Genomic DNA, 17,999 nt, shown 5'->3' with positions numbered 1-17,999 from the left:
ATTGACAAGTGAGATTTTGTGGAAAACCTGTTCACTTTCATCCCATATTTTGGTTGTTTCGATCATTAAGGTGACAATCAATTATTATTTTTAGAAAGGTTTAATTTTTGCCTTCAGAAAAAATTTCCCCCATCTGATGAAAGGTTATTTAGGTTTTCGTAATTATAACGTGTGATATGGAAATCTGAACCCTGAATTATGTGGAACCATGCTATTCAAGCACATTCATGGGCTATCCTATTGAAAACACAATCATGTTTATCATTCAAATATTATACCTCCCTGAATTTCTGGGCAATTGCCCAGAAATTCAGCATAAGACAATCATCATTTGACTTTTGACAGTTTCAATTTTTTTAGCTATTCTCAGGAAGTTTTGCCGCTCCATACTAAGAAATATTCGAAATTTACATCAATTGTTGTATCTTAAGTTCTGATTGAAATTTCGTCTATCTCCTGTTTCTAAAATCGTAAAAATTTTTGTAATCTGAGGAGAGAGAAAATTTCGTCGCCAATATTCATGAAGACGCGATGTTCCTCGGATTAGAAACAAGCATTTGTTCAATGGTGTTTTTTATGTTTAAGAAAAATACAGAGAGGTGCCGAGAAATTTTTTGCCCAGGACGCCAGTGGAGCACATAGAACACGTCGTCATCATAAAAATGTATAGATAGACCGGTATCACTCTTCAGTACCGCATTAATTCCAACAACGAAAATGACTATATATTCCCTGCTTCCTTTTATCGTCATCGTTAGTTGGGCTATGCTGTACTGAAGAGCTCAAATAAGAGTGAAATCGGTCGTTCGCTCCTCCTCTTCGAAGGCTTGATCTCCATGGTATGCTATTCTAATTCCCCTGTAATATCATCCGATATTTCTAATATCTCATTATACGTAGTGGAGGGTGTTTTCCAGAGATCTATAAAGTGAAATAAAGCACACAAAAATAATATTAATGGCTGTCAATGAAAGTAGTGCTGCCTTTTATTATATTCTCTCGAAATATACTCACAGTTGACCAATCACCAACTAACCAATCTCTTTCTATCTGGTTGCTTTTGAAGTTTTTATTTTTTGGAACTTCATTGTTGATCAAATCGCAATCAACCTGAGTGCAAGACTTGGTTTTCAATAGAGGTCTGGGTCTACCAGAACACTGAACATCGTCAACTATCACCTCTCTTCTAGTATTCAGTTCTTGTTTGCACTGACTGACATATTGTTGAATACCGGATCCACATGAAACACTGCACGAACTCCAAGAACCGCTCCATCGTGGAGGACAGTCTTGGATGTTGCATCTGATTGGGTTTGAATTTGGTTTCTCTAAGTGTGCGCACCTTCTGTCTGGTACAGGGGTTTGGGTGAGTTCTCGTACGCAACTTACTACAGTTGTTTGGATTCCTGAAAAAAATGTTACCAACATTTGAACATGGTTTGAAAATAATTGCAAATATCAATTATTTTTTTTCCTTACAATTAATGCTTATTAGCAGGTACAAGTTGCTAATGAAATCTGGTAGTAGGTGCAAGTATTACCCAGCAAACAGAATTGCATAACATCAACGTATCAAACATATTGCAACGTTCCGTGTTACAAAGCAAAGTTCCGTACACGATATATCCGTTAACTGTCCAAAGAGGGCTTTATGTCCGCCTTACGTATAATGTAACGAAACTGCAATATTACATGTTCGGTACACATAGGTACATTGTTCCTAACATGTACCTTACATGCTATGTGAAAAATTCAATGGATCGCCATATTTGATGAGATACGTACTTATTTTGGGCAAAAACTGTACCAAAACGATAATTTAAGATTGTCAGTATTTATACGTGAGACTTTTTTAGTAACCTATATCTACGATCCGTGGTTGCCTCCCGCTTCGACCTAAAATTCTTTTTCATTTCGGGCTCGAACCTGCATACTCTTCAACGTCTAGAGTTCCTGAGTGGTCTCTCCAACTTATCTAGCTATGGAAACATGACAAATTCATATAAGTGCACCATATTTACTGTATGGAATAAAAATTGATTCTTATACCAATGCGGAAACCAAATAATTCTAGAAACTCGAACTGAAATCACATTTGCTTTTCATTCGTCACACAAAATCATCAGATTACACAAGGGCATCCTTCATAGTTGGGGAGCCGACGATGCTAAATCAGGATTTACTCGAGCATCGTGGAGAACTAGTGGATTCTGAAGATTACATGGTAGAAAGAAAAAAAGGTTCTATGATGTATGCACCTTCAGCGGTAGGGAGAGAGTCTGCAGGGTCTCAAAGATGTAAAAAAAAATCGTCGGGTGTACATCATAATAATAATAAATGATATCATTGAAAATCATGAAAGAATGCCAGTATTCCTTACACATGGCACAACATTCCTGTTACCCAAAGACCAAAGGAATACAGAAGACCCATCCAAGTACCGACCAATCACATGTCTTCCAACGATGTACAAATTAATCACAACGTGCATTTCAAACCGAATTCACAACCATTGCGAAAGAAATAACATCAACGCCATGCAACAGGAAGGATGCACCAAAGACAGCCGAGGGTGCAAAGAACAACTAATAATAGATTCAGTTATATGCAATCAAGCGTTCTCCAAGCGGAGGAATCTTAACGCTGCGTACATAGGCTACAAAAAAGCATTCGATTCTATACCTCCCGAATGGCTCTAGACGATCTTGAAGATTTACAAGGTGGATCCCAATATTGTTAAGTTCTGAAAAACTCCATGTCAACCTGGCGTACTAGACTTCAAATGAAAGCAGCAGATTGCTCCATTACAACAGGACCTATTCCAATAATACGCGAAATTTTCCGAGGAGACTCGCTGAGCCCTCTGTGGTTCTGCATGGCCCTGAATCTCTTGTCTCATAGATTGAATTCTATGGACTAAGGATTTTCCATCAAGAGCGGCAGTAGAACTATGATGAAACTGAATCATCTCCTTCACATGGACGATTTGAAACTCTTCGCATCTACCAAAAAACAAATGCAACTGATGCTGAAAATGGTGGAACGATTCTTGGAAGACATCAAAATGAAGTTTGGACTAGAAACATGTCGACTGCTAAATATAACGAGAGGGAAAATAGAAGATGGTACGTTAAAACTCAAGGGAGGTGCAGAAATTGAAGCAATAAAGGAAGGATACACATACAAGTATCTAAGCATAAAACAGGCAAGAAAAATCAATCAGATCCAGATGAAGAAAGAATTAACGGAGGAGTTCACCCGAAGATTGAGAAGGATAATGAGAAGTGGTCTTAACAGCAAGAATCTGATAAAAGCGATTAACACCTACGCTTGCTCGGCGCTGAGCTATTCATTTGGTATTATCTCTTGGACGACCACCGATTTAGCAGCTTTACAGAGAAAAATAAGGACGATGCTGACTAATCACAATAAACATCACCCCAAAAGCTCAATAGAACGGACAGAGCTGCCACGACATCTTGGGGTAGAGGAATTGTTGATTTGTCCAACCGTATGTCCCAGGAAATTGAAGGATTTCGAAAATATTTTTTGAGCAAGGCAGCTTCGTCAGAACTCCATCGAGTAGTTTGTGTTGCTGATAGTTCTACACCGTTAAAGCTACAACAGGATCACTGTGAAACCGTCGAACTCTCTGCAAAAAGTAAAATGCAGAAACTGATTGGAAAACCTTTGCATGGAAGGCACCAGAACGAGGTCAACCATGATTACGTCGACATATCTGCGTCGAACTAATGGTTGACTTCCGGAAGGTTGTTTCCTGAGACAGAGGGCTTCATGCTCGCCATCCAGGATCAGGTGATTCCAAAAAGAAATTACATGAAATACATCGCCAAGGATGCCTCAGTGGAGGACGATAGCTGTCGTTATCGCTGTGCGACACATGAAATTATCCAGCACATCACCGGGGGATGTCAGAAGTTCGCAGGAACGGAGTACAAAAATAGACATGATGCTGTTGCAAAGATTCTTCACCAAGAATTGGAACTAAAACACCAACTTCTAACTTCGAAAAAAATGTGTTGAAAATCAACATCACAAGCTCTACTGGGATCGCACGGTTCTCACAGACCGGAAAATAACCCACAATAGACCAGACCTCATATTGCTCAATAAGGATGAGGACACAGCACTATTCATCGACGTGGCAATTAAAAATAATAACAATCTTCTAGATAGGCACATTGAAAAAATTTCAAAATACAGAGATCTCGAGGAACAAACCAGAAGACAGTGGAAGCTGAAAGATATCAAGACCATCCCTATTGTCATTTCATCTACAGGCCTCATACCGAAGAAACTACTAGAGAACTTGAAGAAACTTCAGTTGGACGAAAATATTTATAAAGTCATGCAGAAGGCGGTACTGCTCGGAACGGCGAGAACTGAACGCAACTACATGGGGAAGGCAGAACAACACCGTCTGCTCCGACAGGAAGTGCGGGTGGAGCAGGAATCCAACCTACAGCAGGGAGCCGAGGAGCGACCTGGACCCAACCACCACCACGAGCCCGAATACCTGGAAAGGGCCCCAACAGAGCTTAATCCTTTTGATATCTGAGATATCTGGGATAAGTGAATTTTCTTCTGGACAGGAGTGCGAAAGCAGCAAGGCTAAAGTCATAATAATATTATAATTTGATTGATCCTTTAAGACATAACATAGGATAAGTCAAAGAAAAGCCATACAATATTCAATATTTATACAACTATGTGATTAACAAACTTATAATTCAAATATTCATTAACAAAGTAGAAACATTCTTTTAATAAAAGATATTTGATTACTTTCTTGAATCTGCACAATTGAAGACATTGTATATGTTGAGGGAGATGGTTGAACAACTTAATACATTAGTATAGCGGAGACATTTCAAATCGTGCAGTCTTATGTAGAGGAATGAACAATTTTCCTCTACTCCTTGTTTCGTGTGAATGGAAACTAGAAAATTTGATGACATCATTCTCATTCTCTTTGATGTAAACTAGGCATTTCAATATAAATATAGATGCAACAGTGAGTATACCGTGTTCAGTAAAAAGAGGTCGGCAGGAAGAACGACGACTTTGATCAAAAATCATTCGAAGAATTCTCTTCTGAATGATGAAAACTCTTTGAATGTCTGAAGCATTACCCCGAAGTAAGATATTGTTGGACAAATGACTGTACACCAGAGAATAATAGACATTGATGACAGAACTCAGAGGAAGTATACCCTTTATTCTGTACAGAGCGTAGTAGGAGTTGTTGAGCTTTTTGCAAACTTCATTAATATGTACATCCCATCTTGAGTATTTGTCGATATAGACACCAAGGAACTTGGTTGAGCTTTTGGGTGGAATAATGGTATCCAAGTAACGGGGAATGAATGTGACTTCTTGATCTACAGACAGAGTGAAGATGACACATTCTGTTTTTTTACATTCATTATGATTCGGTTCATCCGACACCACTCAGCAAAGCTTTTTATAATTTGTTCGCATAGTATTTGCAATTCCTCTAAAGTTCGAGCAGAAATCGCTATGGTGGTGTTGTCGGCAAACAAAACCATTCGAATCAACTTGATCAGTGAGTCCTCACTATATGCTAGAGTGATAAATAATTTCATCAAGTTTTGTGGCAGATCATTGATGAAGAGTAGGAATAAAAGTGGCCCAAGTACAGAGCCTTGGGGAACTCCCGAGTTCATGTTATGTTAACTTGAGAAAGAATCATCAATTTCAACAGATGCGACCCTACTCATAAGATAGCTCCGAAGCCAATCCAGAAAGACACCCCTGAATCCCAAATTATACAACTTACTGAGTATGAACTGATGAGCGAGAGTATCAAAAGCTCTTGACAAGTCGAATAATAGAGCAGCAACATAAGAGCCATTGTCCAAACATTTATACACAAATTCAGTAAAACGCAATGCGCCGGTTTGAGTTGAACGTCCTGACCTGAAGCCATGCTGGAAATCATCTAATATTTGAAATTTATCAAGGAACTTCATCATTCTACTAAGAGTTATTCTCTCAATCACTTTGGAAATGGTACTCAAGATAGCAATGGGCCGGTAATTAGATATTTCTTGTGGATCGTCCTTCTTGTGGATTGGAATTATAAAAGCTTTCTTAAGAGACCGAGAAAACACAACAGTGCTGATCGATAAATTGACAATATGAGCGATATGTGCGCTAATTTTGCTGGATATCAACTTCAAAATTCGGCCAGAGATGAAATCAACTCCTGAACTCTTATTGCTTTTAATTGATCTCAAAACATCAGTCACTTCATGTTCAAGAACCGGATGGAAGAAGAAATTGTTATCTTGCATGCACGACGTGGTACATGATGACGATAACAACCCTTTATAGTAGCTGTGAAGAGAAGACTCAGCAATGGTGGTGAAATAGCCGGCAAAAATCTCCGCCAAAATTTTGGGATCCGAGGAAGTCTTGCCGTCAACAAGGAGCATTAGTTTTTTTTTTTATTATTATAGTACGTATACAAGTAATCAGAATGTATTCATTCTATGGGCCTGTTTGCTGGTTCAGAGCTGTAGGCTCCTAAGTGGCGTTATGAGGTCTTATACAGATAAGTCCTCAGGCATCCTTCAGATCTGCTGGCCAGTTTCTCTTCAGTCGTCTGGTATCTGGGGGTTCGGTCAGTGGTCGGATTAGGGCGTTAGGATGGCTTTCGAGTTTTGCGTGATGTCTGCAACTTCTGTCCTGGATGGTTTTGTATATGAGGAGTTTGTTTTTCAGAGATAATTTTGATTTTTTACCAATTAGCCAATAAAGCTCCTTGACTTTTAAGTCGACTTGTTTTCTTTTCTTGGTTATATGTTCTTTCCAGGTGAGTCGTTTGTCAAGATGCATGCCCAGGTATTTTGTAGATGTGGATTCCGGTAGCTGGATATTATTGAATTGTATCCTAGAACATTGTTCCTTGCGAAGAGAGAAATTAACTTGTACTGATTTTGTCTCATTGATTTTTATTCTCCACTTGTTGGACCATTTTTGAATTTCTAGGAGGTGGTTCTGAAGCATTTGAGAAGCTATATTTGGATCTTCATGGCTTGCTAATATAGCGGTATCATCAGCGAATGTACCAGTTGTTGTTTCTCTGTGTGTTGGTAGGTCGGCTGTGTATAACAAGTACAATAGAGGGCCCAGGACACTTCCTTGCGGAACTCCGGATGTTATAGGGAGATAGTATGTGATGTTGTCTTTTACTTTGACCCTGAATTTCCTTTCAGTAATATAGGATTGTAGTAGATTGAAGTAGGTTGATGGTAGGAGCTTTTTTATTTTGAATAGCAAGCCAGGATGCCAAACTTTATCAAAAGCTTGGCTGACATCCAAAAACACTGATATACAGTATTTCTTTTCTTCAAGTGCTTTATTCACCTCTTGAGTGACTCTGTGGACTTGCTGCACTGTCGAATGCTCTGACCGGAAGCCAAACTGATGAAGTGGAATCCACTCTTCTGTATTTGGGCCATTCTTTATTCTTCGAAGGACCAGTTTTTCGAGAATTTTCGAGACAACAGGTAGCAAGCTGATTGGACAGTAAGAGGTAACACAGTTTGGGTCTTTTCCTGGTTTTAGAATCATGATTATTTCCGCAGCTTTGAAGTGTTCTGGCCAGTAGCTTTGCTTGATGATGGCGTTGAATATAATCATGAGTTGGGCAATTCCTCTTTCTGGTAGCTCTTTGATCATTTTTGGACTGATTTTATCCACTCCAGAAGCTTTTTTTACGTTTAGGTGGTTAATTTCAGATTTTACTTCGCAGTATTTGAAAGGTCTAATGAATCTTGTTCTATCAGATGTTTTCTGTAGTTCTCTGTCGATTTCGCTGTCCATAGTATTGCTGTTTGAAGTAAATACCTTGGCTAGATGGTCTGCAAAAAGTCCAGCTTTTTCTCCATCACTTCTGGCCCAGTTGGAATCTGACTGGTTACGTAAGGGTGGAATGTGTATTATTGGCCTCTTGCGGTTTTTTATTGGTCTCCAAATGGAGTTGTCAAATCTGTTCAGGTTCGAAACATATTCATAGAAGAATGCTTTTTTTGTCTCATTAATTTAAGCCTTCAGTCGGTTGGTCACTCAGTTCAGGTTGTTCTTGTCAACTGGAGAATGTGTTGAATGCCATATTGCTCTTGCTCTTCTTTTGTGCGCTATAAGTTCTTTGATTTCTGTTGGGATGTGGTAGATTTTATTTGGCTGGGCCATTGTTGGAGTTGCCTCCTCAACAGCTTTAGTAATCACGTTGTTGAATGTGCTTAGAGCTTCTTCTATGTCTTTCTTAGTTTTGAGACTTATTCCCCGAGGTAAATCGTCTTCAATTTTTGTTCGATACTTATCCCAATCTGTTTTTCTATTGTGTTGTCTGGTGGTGTGTTTTCTGTAGATAATAAAGCTGCTAAATGTCGCTATTATTGGTGAGTGATCTGAAGACAGGTCAAAACTAGATTTTACATCCATGTTTGTTGAAGAAATGCCATTAGTAACAAATAAATCCAGAAGGTCAGGAATTTTCTTTGGGTCGGTTGGCCAATAAGTGGGTGACCCTGTCGATAAGAAGGAATAGCCTTTTTGTTCTGCAAGACTTACTAGTTGCCTTCCTTTTGGAGTTGTCAACCGGGAGCCATATGTGGTATGTTTGCTGTTGAAGTCTCCACCTACTATAAATTTAGAGTCCAACGTAGAAAAGAAGTCATCAAATTGTTCTTTTTTGATGCTGTGTCGTGGCGGACAGTAGACTGCTGCAATTGTGAGATTATAAGATAACGATTGTACTCTTATTGTTGTGGCTTGTAGAAATTATTTTTCGTACTTCATGGTAGTGTAGTGGCAGTTCTTCATGTTTTATGGTGTTTTTTATCACAATTGCAGTACCTGCATGGGCTGTTTTGTCTGGTTGGTTGGTGGTGTAAGTTTTGTACTGTGGTATGTTGAAGTACGATTTTTCAGTAAAATGTGTTTCACTCACCAGTAAGACATCTATCGAGTTATTATGAAGGAAAATTTCTACTTCATTCTTATGTTGTAGAAGGCCATTGGCATTCCATTCTGAAACTTTTATTATGTTATTGAATTTTATTTATGAGCGTTGTCAATATATTCATTATCATACTGTTTTGTTGGATTATTTGCTGGAACATAGCTTTGAATTCCTCAAGAAAATGATTCATGGTGTCGTTGATATTTCCTAGTTGCTCCCTGTTGTTGTTGACCGCATCTGCATAGCTTTTCCTGGGTTGTGTATAATTCTGGAAAGTTCTTGTTTGTTCGTGATGATTTTGTTGGGACATTGGCTAAGTCTTTTTTAGCAGAGATAATCTCAGGGGTAATCCAGCCTTTAACCTTCTGAGCCCTGCTAGAACTCCACATTTGTGGGCAACAGAGTTCGACTGATCCCGTATAATTCCGACTAACGTTTCCGAGCATTCATCTTGAAAATTACAGGTGGAAATAGCAAAAACAAAGTTATCAAGATTTTGCTTACTAAGATTTCTAACTAACCTCCTTTTGCTGTCAGTTTCATTTTCATTATTAACATCCAGGGACAACTCCAAAGAAAGAGCTCTGTGATCGCTAATATGAGCTTCGAAAACGTCTAAAGTACAATTATTGCACCCTGCACTAGTCAGAATGTAGTCAACCTTAGAGATAGAGGTGTGACCTGTGATATCCGTGAAAACTCTAGTTGGTTCGTGAGATAGTGAGATAGATACTCGAGCGTGTCAGATTAAGATACTGTATATGCCCTACGTGTCTCTGATAATGAATTCATGCTTATCTGACAGTTTGAGCGGTGGGTCTGGCCGTACGGAAGGGTTGAAAATGGTGAAAAAAGTTTTTTTTTTCCAGCGTGTCAGATTTTTAGAGGATATGTTAATTGGACCCAAAGGAAGCTACTTTTCAAGGGACCACAATTTGGACGTGACGCAAGGTCACATCGGTCCTTTGAAAATGTAAAAAATAATCGTTACTTGAACATACTCGAGCGTGTCAGATTTTCATACAGATGGTTTTTCTCGGTGTTGTAAACGTGTTAACCCATTAATCTGACACTAATCAGAGGGGTTTTCTTAATCTGACACTTTGAAGATGATAAAAAATTTTTTTCGAATATTTCCCTGTCTGTACGTCTAATCGTTTTTGTTTTCATTATAAAAGTTGTAGATAATAAAATTCTACATAACTTTTGTCTGAAGCAGTTTTATATACTCTTAACCGTTCTCGAGTTGGAGGGCGATAAGGGCGAGAAGCTTAGCCTCACATGCGAAATGGCAAGGTCAATGTAGAATCCCAGTCTAATCTACATTCATCCAATTGTCAAAAAGACAAGGTATTTCTATGATGACAATTTGGAAATTAGTCACGGAAATTTTAGTGTTGTCTGTGACTGAACCTTAGAATGTACTATTTTCCAACGAGTGAATTTTCGCTTCAGCATGTATCGCTAAACACCTCGCATTAATCGCCATATATCTCACAAACGTTTGAACGTAGAAAAAATTGCTTTGGGTGAAACTTGTAGAAAATGTTAGGCTCTACAACTTTCATAATGAATGCGAAAAAGATTTCAAGCCCAGGGAAGGAGATAATTCAAAAAAACTGATTTTTGTGACCTTTATGGTCACAAATACATGTTTCGGCTTGCTAAAACTGTCAGATTATATTTTTTCCGTTATTCTTGAATCATTAGCTTCAAAATAAGAAAAACGCCACCGCGCTCGAGAATGAACACGTGACTTTTTTTTTGCAACGCTTAAAAATTGTCAGATTAAGAGAATATATACTTTTCAACATGTAATTAACCACATATATCTTAATCTGACACGCTCGATTATGTACAATGATCGTTTTTTTTACTATTCTGACAGGCAGTCCTAGACAATTCCCCTTATATAAATGTCTAATTTTTGGTAGAGGTACTCTACAGGGTCTCAGGTATGTTCCCTCTTCGGCTCCCCAACTATTAGGTCATTTCGAAAAGTTTGGTTGGTACATTCGGCGCAGTTTGACACATATCTGAAATGGGTTCCAGCAAGTGGTTAGTAAAATAATGAAAAAATTTCAGCACCAAAAACGAGGAACTGCTGTTGAAATAAGGCAGTTGAAGTAATATAGTAGCAAACTGATGTTTTTTTGGTTTGTGTCAACAATTCAGAAACTTTTAATTTCTTCAAGTAACCCGTTGAAGTTACTACTTCAATTATTACAAAATGAGTTCTAAACTCACCTCCACCGCATGATTTGGAACACGCTGATATACCATTGATTTTCCACGAAAACCTTTTTCTCACTCTCCTCTGTCTATGATGATAGTTGGTCAATGATTTTGGCTCATCTTGTTGACTGGAATGTAAGGAGCCGTCCAATTCTTTATTGTGAGAATTCGGCTGAAGTATTGAATGAGGTACGATCTTTTCTTCATCGTGAGGTCGTGCAAAACGATTTAGTACCCTCGTTGATGGTGGTGCTATCTGTTTTTCGATGTCGTTCGGTAAGAGGTATCCATACTTTAGTTCAACATTGGGTTGATATGACACCAACTGCAAAAAAATTATCAGTAGTTTTTTCATAATAATCGTATTTACCATGAAAACCGGTAGATATATAAGCCCCTTTCTATGTCTTCCTTAGCTTAAGGCATTTATCGTATCATTCATTTAACACACAAAAGTTAATAGACAAGCTTGCTAAAGCAAAAACCAGAAGAATATTCCTGCTTAAGTGCAAACAGTATAGATTATGCCCAACATTTTTAAAGCTGAAAACAGATCATATTGTATACGATTGCGGATATCTCACCGACAAATATGAGAAACTAAAAAACAACTTCATCTTCCGGACGATATTGTGATGTCTTTTTAAATTATATTTACACTGAAGAAGGCGGATGCGCCGAAACGTTTGTAAACATTAAAGAAAATTTCAACTTCAACCTAGATACCCAATGAATAAGTCCTTTACATGTCATAAAGAACTAGGTAAAAATGAATTCAAGTATGACAATGCAGGGGGAAGGAAGCATTTTCCAAGATCATGACGTAGCTGCACAGCTCAATAACAAGTATATACTAGAATATTCTAACAGACCACTTGTCTATGGTTCAGTAGATTTATGACATTTGACATTGATATTGTTTCATTGTGTGTATTTTAATTTGTATAACCGTAGTTTTTCTGTTGAAATTCATGAGAATTCAAAAAAGAATCGAGAAATTGACTTCGAGATCAACTTCACATTTAGTATGTCATTGTAGATCTTTTCCCTTCTTGTATATATATATATATATATATATATATATATATATATATATATATATATATATATATATATATATATATATATATATATATATATATATATATATATATATATATATATATATATATATATATATATATAGGGGGAAGGGAAAAGATCTACAATGACATACTAAATGTGAAGTTGATCTCGAAGTCAATTTCTCGATTCTTTTTTGAATTCTCATGAATTTCAACAGAAAAACTACGGTTATACAAATTAAAATACACACAATGAAACAATATCAATGTCAAATGTCATAAATCTACTGAACCATAGACAAGTGGTCTGTTAGAATATTCTAGTATATACGAATAGATGGGGCTCAACCTCTGTGTATCCGTTTCTTTATTAATTTTACTTTTTTGATTATGTATATGGATCATCTCTAGAACCCCCTTTTTTTATAATTTGCACTGACATCTAAAATCTTCACATCATTAAAATTAATATTATGCGAGTATTTGTTGGCATGAATAGATAAAGCACATCTAGGATTGTTAGTTCTTATGTCACTTTTGTGTAAATTCATCCGATTTCTAAGCCACTGGGAGGTCCTACCTACATAGGTTTCGTGACAGTCACTACACTCTATTTTGTACACTACGTTAGATTTCACCTCTTTAGGGATCGGATCCTTTAATCTTGAATATAAGTTAGATATTTTCTCTTTACACTGCGGAATTATTTTTATGTTTTTGTCATCTTTGAAACACTTTTTAATTTTATTGGTGAGGAAAGGGATGTTTGCTATGCTTCGGTATTTAAAATCTTCTGTCTCTTCTACGATGTCTAGTTGTGTTGGATTTTCAATTGTTGGTATTGAGAATGCAGAATACAGCAGTTTCTTCAACATTGTTTTTGGATAGGAATTTTCAACTAATAAGTGAAAAAGTCTCTTTATACTCCCATCTCTGAATACTGGGTCACATATTTTTTTTATTCTGTTGTTTTGTTCTTTTATGAAATTTCCATCGTCTGATCCTTCTGATTTTGAGGCCCTCACACGAGGGCCTTTTTCTGGTGTTCCGCTCCCTCACCGCTCCTCCTGATAAAGATGTCAGTTCCGTGTCTGTAAACCGTCTGTCTCGTTGGCAACTAGTCCAACGATTTCAGCAGGACTTCTGGAAGCGTTGGCGTCAGGAGTACTTGCATACCTTGCAGCAACGTAACAAGTGGTTGCATCCATCTACTCCCATCCTTCCAGGTACCGTTGTCTTCATTCGAGATGATAATCTTTCTCCTCTGAAGTGGTCTATCGACCGCATATCATCTGTTTTTCCAGGGGCTAATTCCACCACTCGAGTAGCTGATGTTGCTTCTGCTTCTGGGACAATTCGACGACCAGTCGTTAAATTGTGTCCTCTTCCAACTCAGTAGATTGCTGCTGGCTTCTTTCGTCTGTTCACTCCTTTCGATTCATCTTACTGAAGGAGACTTCAGGGCGGGCGGCATGGTCGATCGTGAGTTGGGTTGCCTGACTCCGGTTTGTCAGGCGCCGACGAAAGAAAAACTTTGTCGTCTGTCAATCACGACAATCATTCGTATCATCGCCGGACGCGCCGAAATCGATCTCGCACAAAACTTAATAATCTTCATTCCCGTGTGAGCATCTGTAGCGTACATTCGATAAACTCACGGCTCTGTTATTGATATTCGAATAATATTTATAAATTTTCGAAATTTATAATGAATTCGTCAAGTGATGGTGAATATAGTGAAATGGAAATAATGGACAATGGCGAATGCAAAAAAAAAGTTCGTCACAAACGAAAGAGAAACTATGAGCCTACCTCTACCACACAATCAGGACCCAATAAAAAAGTATATCCTTCCAGTAAAGAATACCAGCTACCAACAACACAGTGCGATTATCGCACACATCTGGGTGCAACAAAAACCATTCGAACATCTGAAGGGAATTCCCAAATAAACAATCAAGGAATAGCCTCACATACACTACCCAACACAAACACTACAATCAAGAGAAACTATTCTGCAAAAATGAGGGAAATAAAAAACAAACAGTACAAATTGCTATACTACATCCAAACAACTGAGAACATATTACGTAAAAAATTTTCTGACATATGAAACGAAGAGCATCCAGACAGCGATGATACAATTCTATTAACAAAACAGGGTTTCCTACTTAAAACCAATATGAGCAAAGCCATCATAAAAAGAACACTCAATAAACTTGTTGAAGAAAAGAAAATCAGTTCTTACAAAGAAACTCAACCATCACACTCTCCACCATCACAAGGTTCGACGGAACACAGACCCTCATATAGTGTTGTAATTGGATCAGTGGAACACGAAATTCCCGAAGATGAGATCAGTCATTATCTGAAACACATACAAGTGGAACATCGCTACTGCAAGCGCATAATATCCAGAGCAACGAATCTGCCAACCCTAATGATCAGAATAATAACATCTTGCTTGAAATCTTCTGAGAAACTACTTAGTGAAGGTCTTTTCTACAAACATAGGCAATACCCAGTGTGCGAAGTTGAGGGTATATAAAATAAGAATAAGCGTACCCTCCTTCGAGAGCGACCGGGGAGAAAACTGGACGTATATCGCCAAGGTGGTTTTCCTGGAACTTTTCCGCTTTGCGTGATTTATAGGCGATGTTTGTACTGAATGAAGTAACAAGGCAGGAATAATAATTGGGCCAAAAGAAGCGCACTTACCTTGGTGGTATCCTGTACAAGGTGGAAGAGGGCCCTCTGAGCTGCCAGTTGTAGCGCGGGAATTTCCCAGTCTTCTTAATCCCCAGAAACAACTAGGCCGTTGGAAATCACTCCGGTCCAAATACTCCCAAATTAATTGAACGTTCGAAAAAACAGCGTGAAAGGCGGTCGCAACGAAACGTGTCACCCGTGGATGCGTGAATTCAACTGACTTCTTATCGGAAGAATCATTTTCAGTCGTAAACCATATGGAGTGCGATTCTGTTTATAGCCCTCACTGCCAACAAGGTGAAAAATGCAAAACCATAGATCACGCAATAAAAAAAAACAAATAAAATTCCAATTTTATGAATTCAAAACACCCAGTTTATCCAAGTTATCCGCCAGCACCAATCCCTCAACCATGCACGCGCTGTCACTCATTTGCCCACACTCGTGAAAAGTGCAACAACTCTATAAAATGCACCAAATGTGGCGGTTCTCACCATTACAGCAAGCGTACCAGTCAGCTTCCAACAAAATGTGTCACATGCGGATCTGAAGAGCACGCAGCTTGGTCTCTCAAATGCCCCCAGAGACCTACTAGGCCAATCGCAGGGATACCCAATAGTCAGATCAAGCCTCTCAATAAAAAATCTAGGGATATTGACCCCAAGATAACCAAAAACACAAAATTACACTCTCCAATAACAATTCACGATATTATCATAGATACGTACATACATAAATTGAATAAGATGAATAACACAAGTAGGGATGAATTGATTGCAAAGCTGAGGAAAATATTTATCAGCCAGTATTCCATAGACACTGTAGCCCATTTCTCGGGAAATAGATTCTACCTTCTGATGAACCTGGAAAATCCAACGACGACTTCTCCAACTCAACCCATCCACGGTACTAATAATGTTCAAATTCACATCGATACTTAAGATAATATACGCCAATCTCAATAGTAACTCACCTAGGAAGCTCCTGATAAACAACACAATTGAAAGAAAAAATATTAACTGTGCTTTATTCGTGGAATCTAAAAGCAATGAAAACAGCTACACCAAATACAGGAACTGGAATATCATTCAGGGAAACGGAAACATTGTGAACACAAACACCCGTGGTGGTAGTCTGATTCAGGTCCATCCTGGTCTGAAAATGAGAAAAGAAAATCCGCCCAGCTTGAACAATCCATTGAACGAAATCTCACATTTCTCCATTCCATTCCACGGAGATAAACTTTATATCTTCTTGGTGTACATACATCCGAATTCTTGCATTGAACAAAGCCTTTTTAACAAAGCATCCTTATACAAGTATGTTCTCATCATTGGAGATCTGAATGTCAACAGCAGAAAAATCAAACAACTGAAAGACTTCATGAACAATGCATCTTTTGAGATGGCAACCACTCCTCCAACTTTCAGAATGCCCAATAATCCTGATTCAACTCCAGACCGTGTGTTATATACATGTAACATAAAAAACAACATAACTACAATACATACCCTTCAGACCTCGGTACAGAACACGATGCAATTGAAATACCATTCAGGTTGGACAGACCAGCTATCGATGTAGTCCCAGCGGAAAAAGACCTGAGGAAGTGTGACATTCAAAATCTAAACATTCAGATGGAAGATTACTTAAACTCAATAAAAAGTGAACCGATCTCTGTGGAAAGAGTCTCCCATTTCAATTCCACTCTGACATTACTTGTACTAGAAAACAGCCCAGACAAAAAATCTAAATTCTATGTTCACGAACTTCCGGCATACATTATCAAGATGATAAAGAAAAAGAGGAAAATGCACAGGGACTATCTGCAAAACCCTAGTCCACTTGCCAAAAAAGAATTGAATGACTACAACAAGAACATCCAAGTATTAATATGGCAATACAAGGAACATAAGTGGATTGAAGTGTGCAATGATATAAATGAAAGCAAGGGCAAGAATTACTGGCAGCAAATTAAAAAACTATCAGGTTATAAGGGAAAATTGCTCCCTGAATCAATTGAATATATTCAACAGATGAAGAAAAAGCAGAGTTATTCGCGTCATACTATCAAAAAACATTTAGTGAAGATATGAACCCACAATTCCACCAACAAAAATATGACGAAGTTTCAAATTGGTATGATGAATATTTTCAGGAAGGACCAACTGAAAATGAAACTAAAATTGACGAAGACACCTATTACAAAGTGTTGAACAAAGGCAAGAGCACAACACCTGGACACGATAACGTTACCAAAAACATCCTACGCATAAATGTCATAAATATTTGATTCAAGTATATGAACACTGCCTGAAACGACACTACTTTCCATCTGTGTGGAAACACGGGATAGTGGTTACAATACCAAAGTCCAACACTAAAAAACAAAATGTTAAAAACTACCGCCCCATCACTTTGCTGTCGGTGATAGGGAAGCAATTTGAACAGATAATAAGAACCATGCTCGAACAAGAAATTGGAAGGAAAGTACCAAACTACCAATTTAGATTCAAAGAAAAACATTCCACTATTCATCCAGTTTCGATTTTATCTTCAAATGTTCAAACCAACAACTTAATAGGAAAGCACAGTGCTGCATTATTCCTTGACATAAAAAAAGCATTCGACAGCATCTGGCATAAAGGACTTCTCTACAAATTGAAGATTTTGAAGTGCCCTGTCAATCTGATATGGTTGCTAAGAGACTTCTTGATGGATCGCACCTTCCAGGTCAGGGTAGGACACCACTTATCCCACTGCTTAAAAAGCAAACAGGTGTACCACAGGGATCGCCACTAGCTACACTGTTGAGCAAAGTGTACCTCTACGACATCTACGAACCCAGTACACAACCTAAGCCTGAATTGAACCTGTACTTGCTGCAGTTCGCGGACGACACGGCCCTCATCAGTCACAACAACACCCTTCCAAAAACAGTTGAAAACCTGCAATGTTTAATGGACAAAACGTATGTT

At 38.1% G+C, this 17,999-nt stretch overlaps 1 protein-coding gene across 2 annotated transcripts in view; it reads right to left on the bottom strand.

Annotated features, from left to right (window-relative positions):
• LOC123306524 (thrombospondin type-1 domain-containing protein 4-like) overlaps positions 1 to 17,999 on the bottom strand; it is a 728,470-nt gene that overhangs the window by 41,065 nt on the left and 669,406 nt on the right. For both annotated transcript variants that reach the window (XM_044888570.1, XM_044888569.1), the window contains exons 9-10: positions 11,261 to 11,573; positions 1,015 to 1,406 (exon numbers count right to left, since the gene is read on the bottom strand). In XM_044888570.1, coding sequence (XP_044744505.1) covers positions 1,015 to 1,406; positions 11,261 to 11,573 — 705 coding nt within the window. The remainder of the gene's footprint in view (positions 1 to 1,014; positions 1,407 to 11,260; positions 11,574 to 17,999) is intronic.

This window comes from Coccinella septempunctata, chromosome 2, assembly GCF_907165205.1.
Source record: "Coccinella septempunctata chromosome 2, icCocSept1.1, whole genome shotgun sequence".
Classification (NCBI taxonomy): domain Eukaryota; kingdom Metazoa; phylum Arthropoda; class Insecta; order Coleoptera; family Coccinellidae; genus Coccinella; species Coccinella septempunctata.
This window is presented reverse-complemented; position numbering and strand designations above follow the sequence as displayed.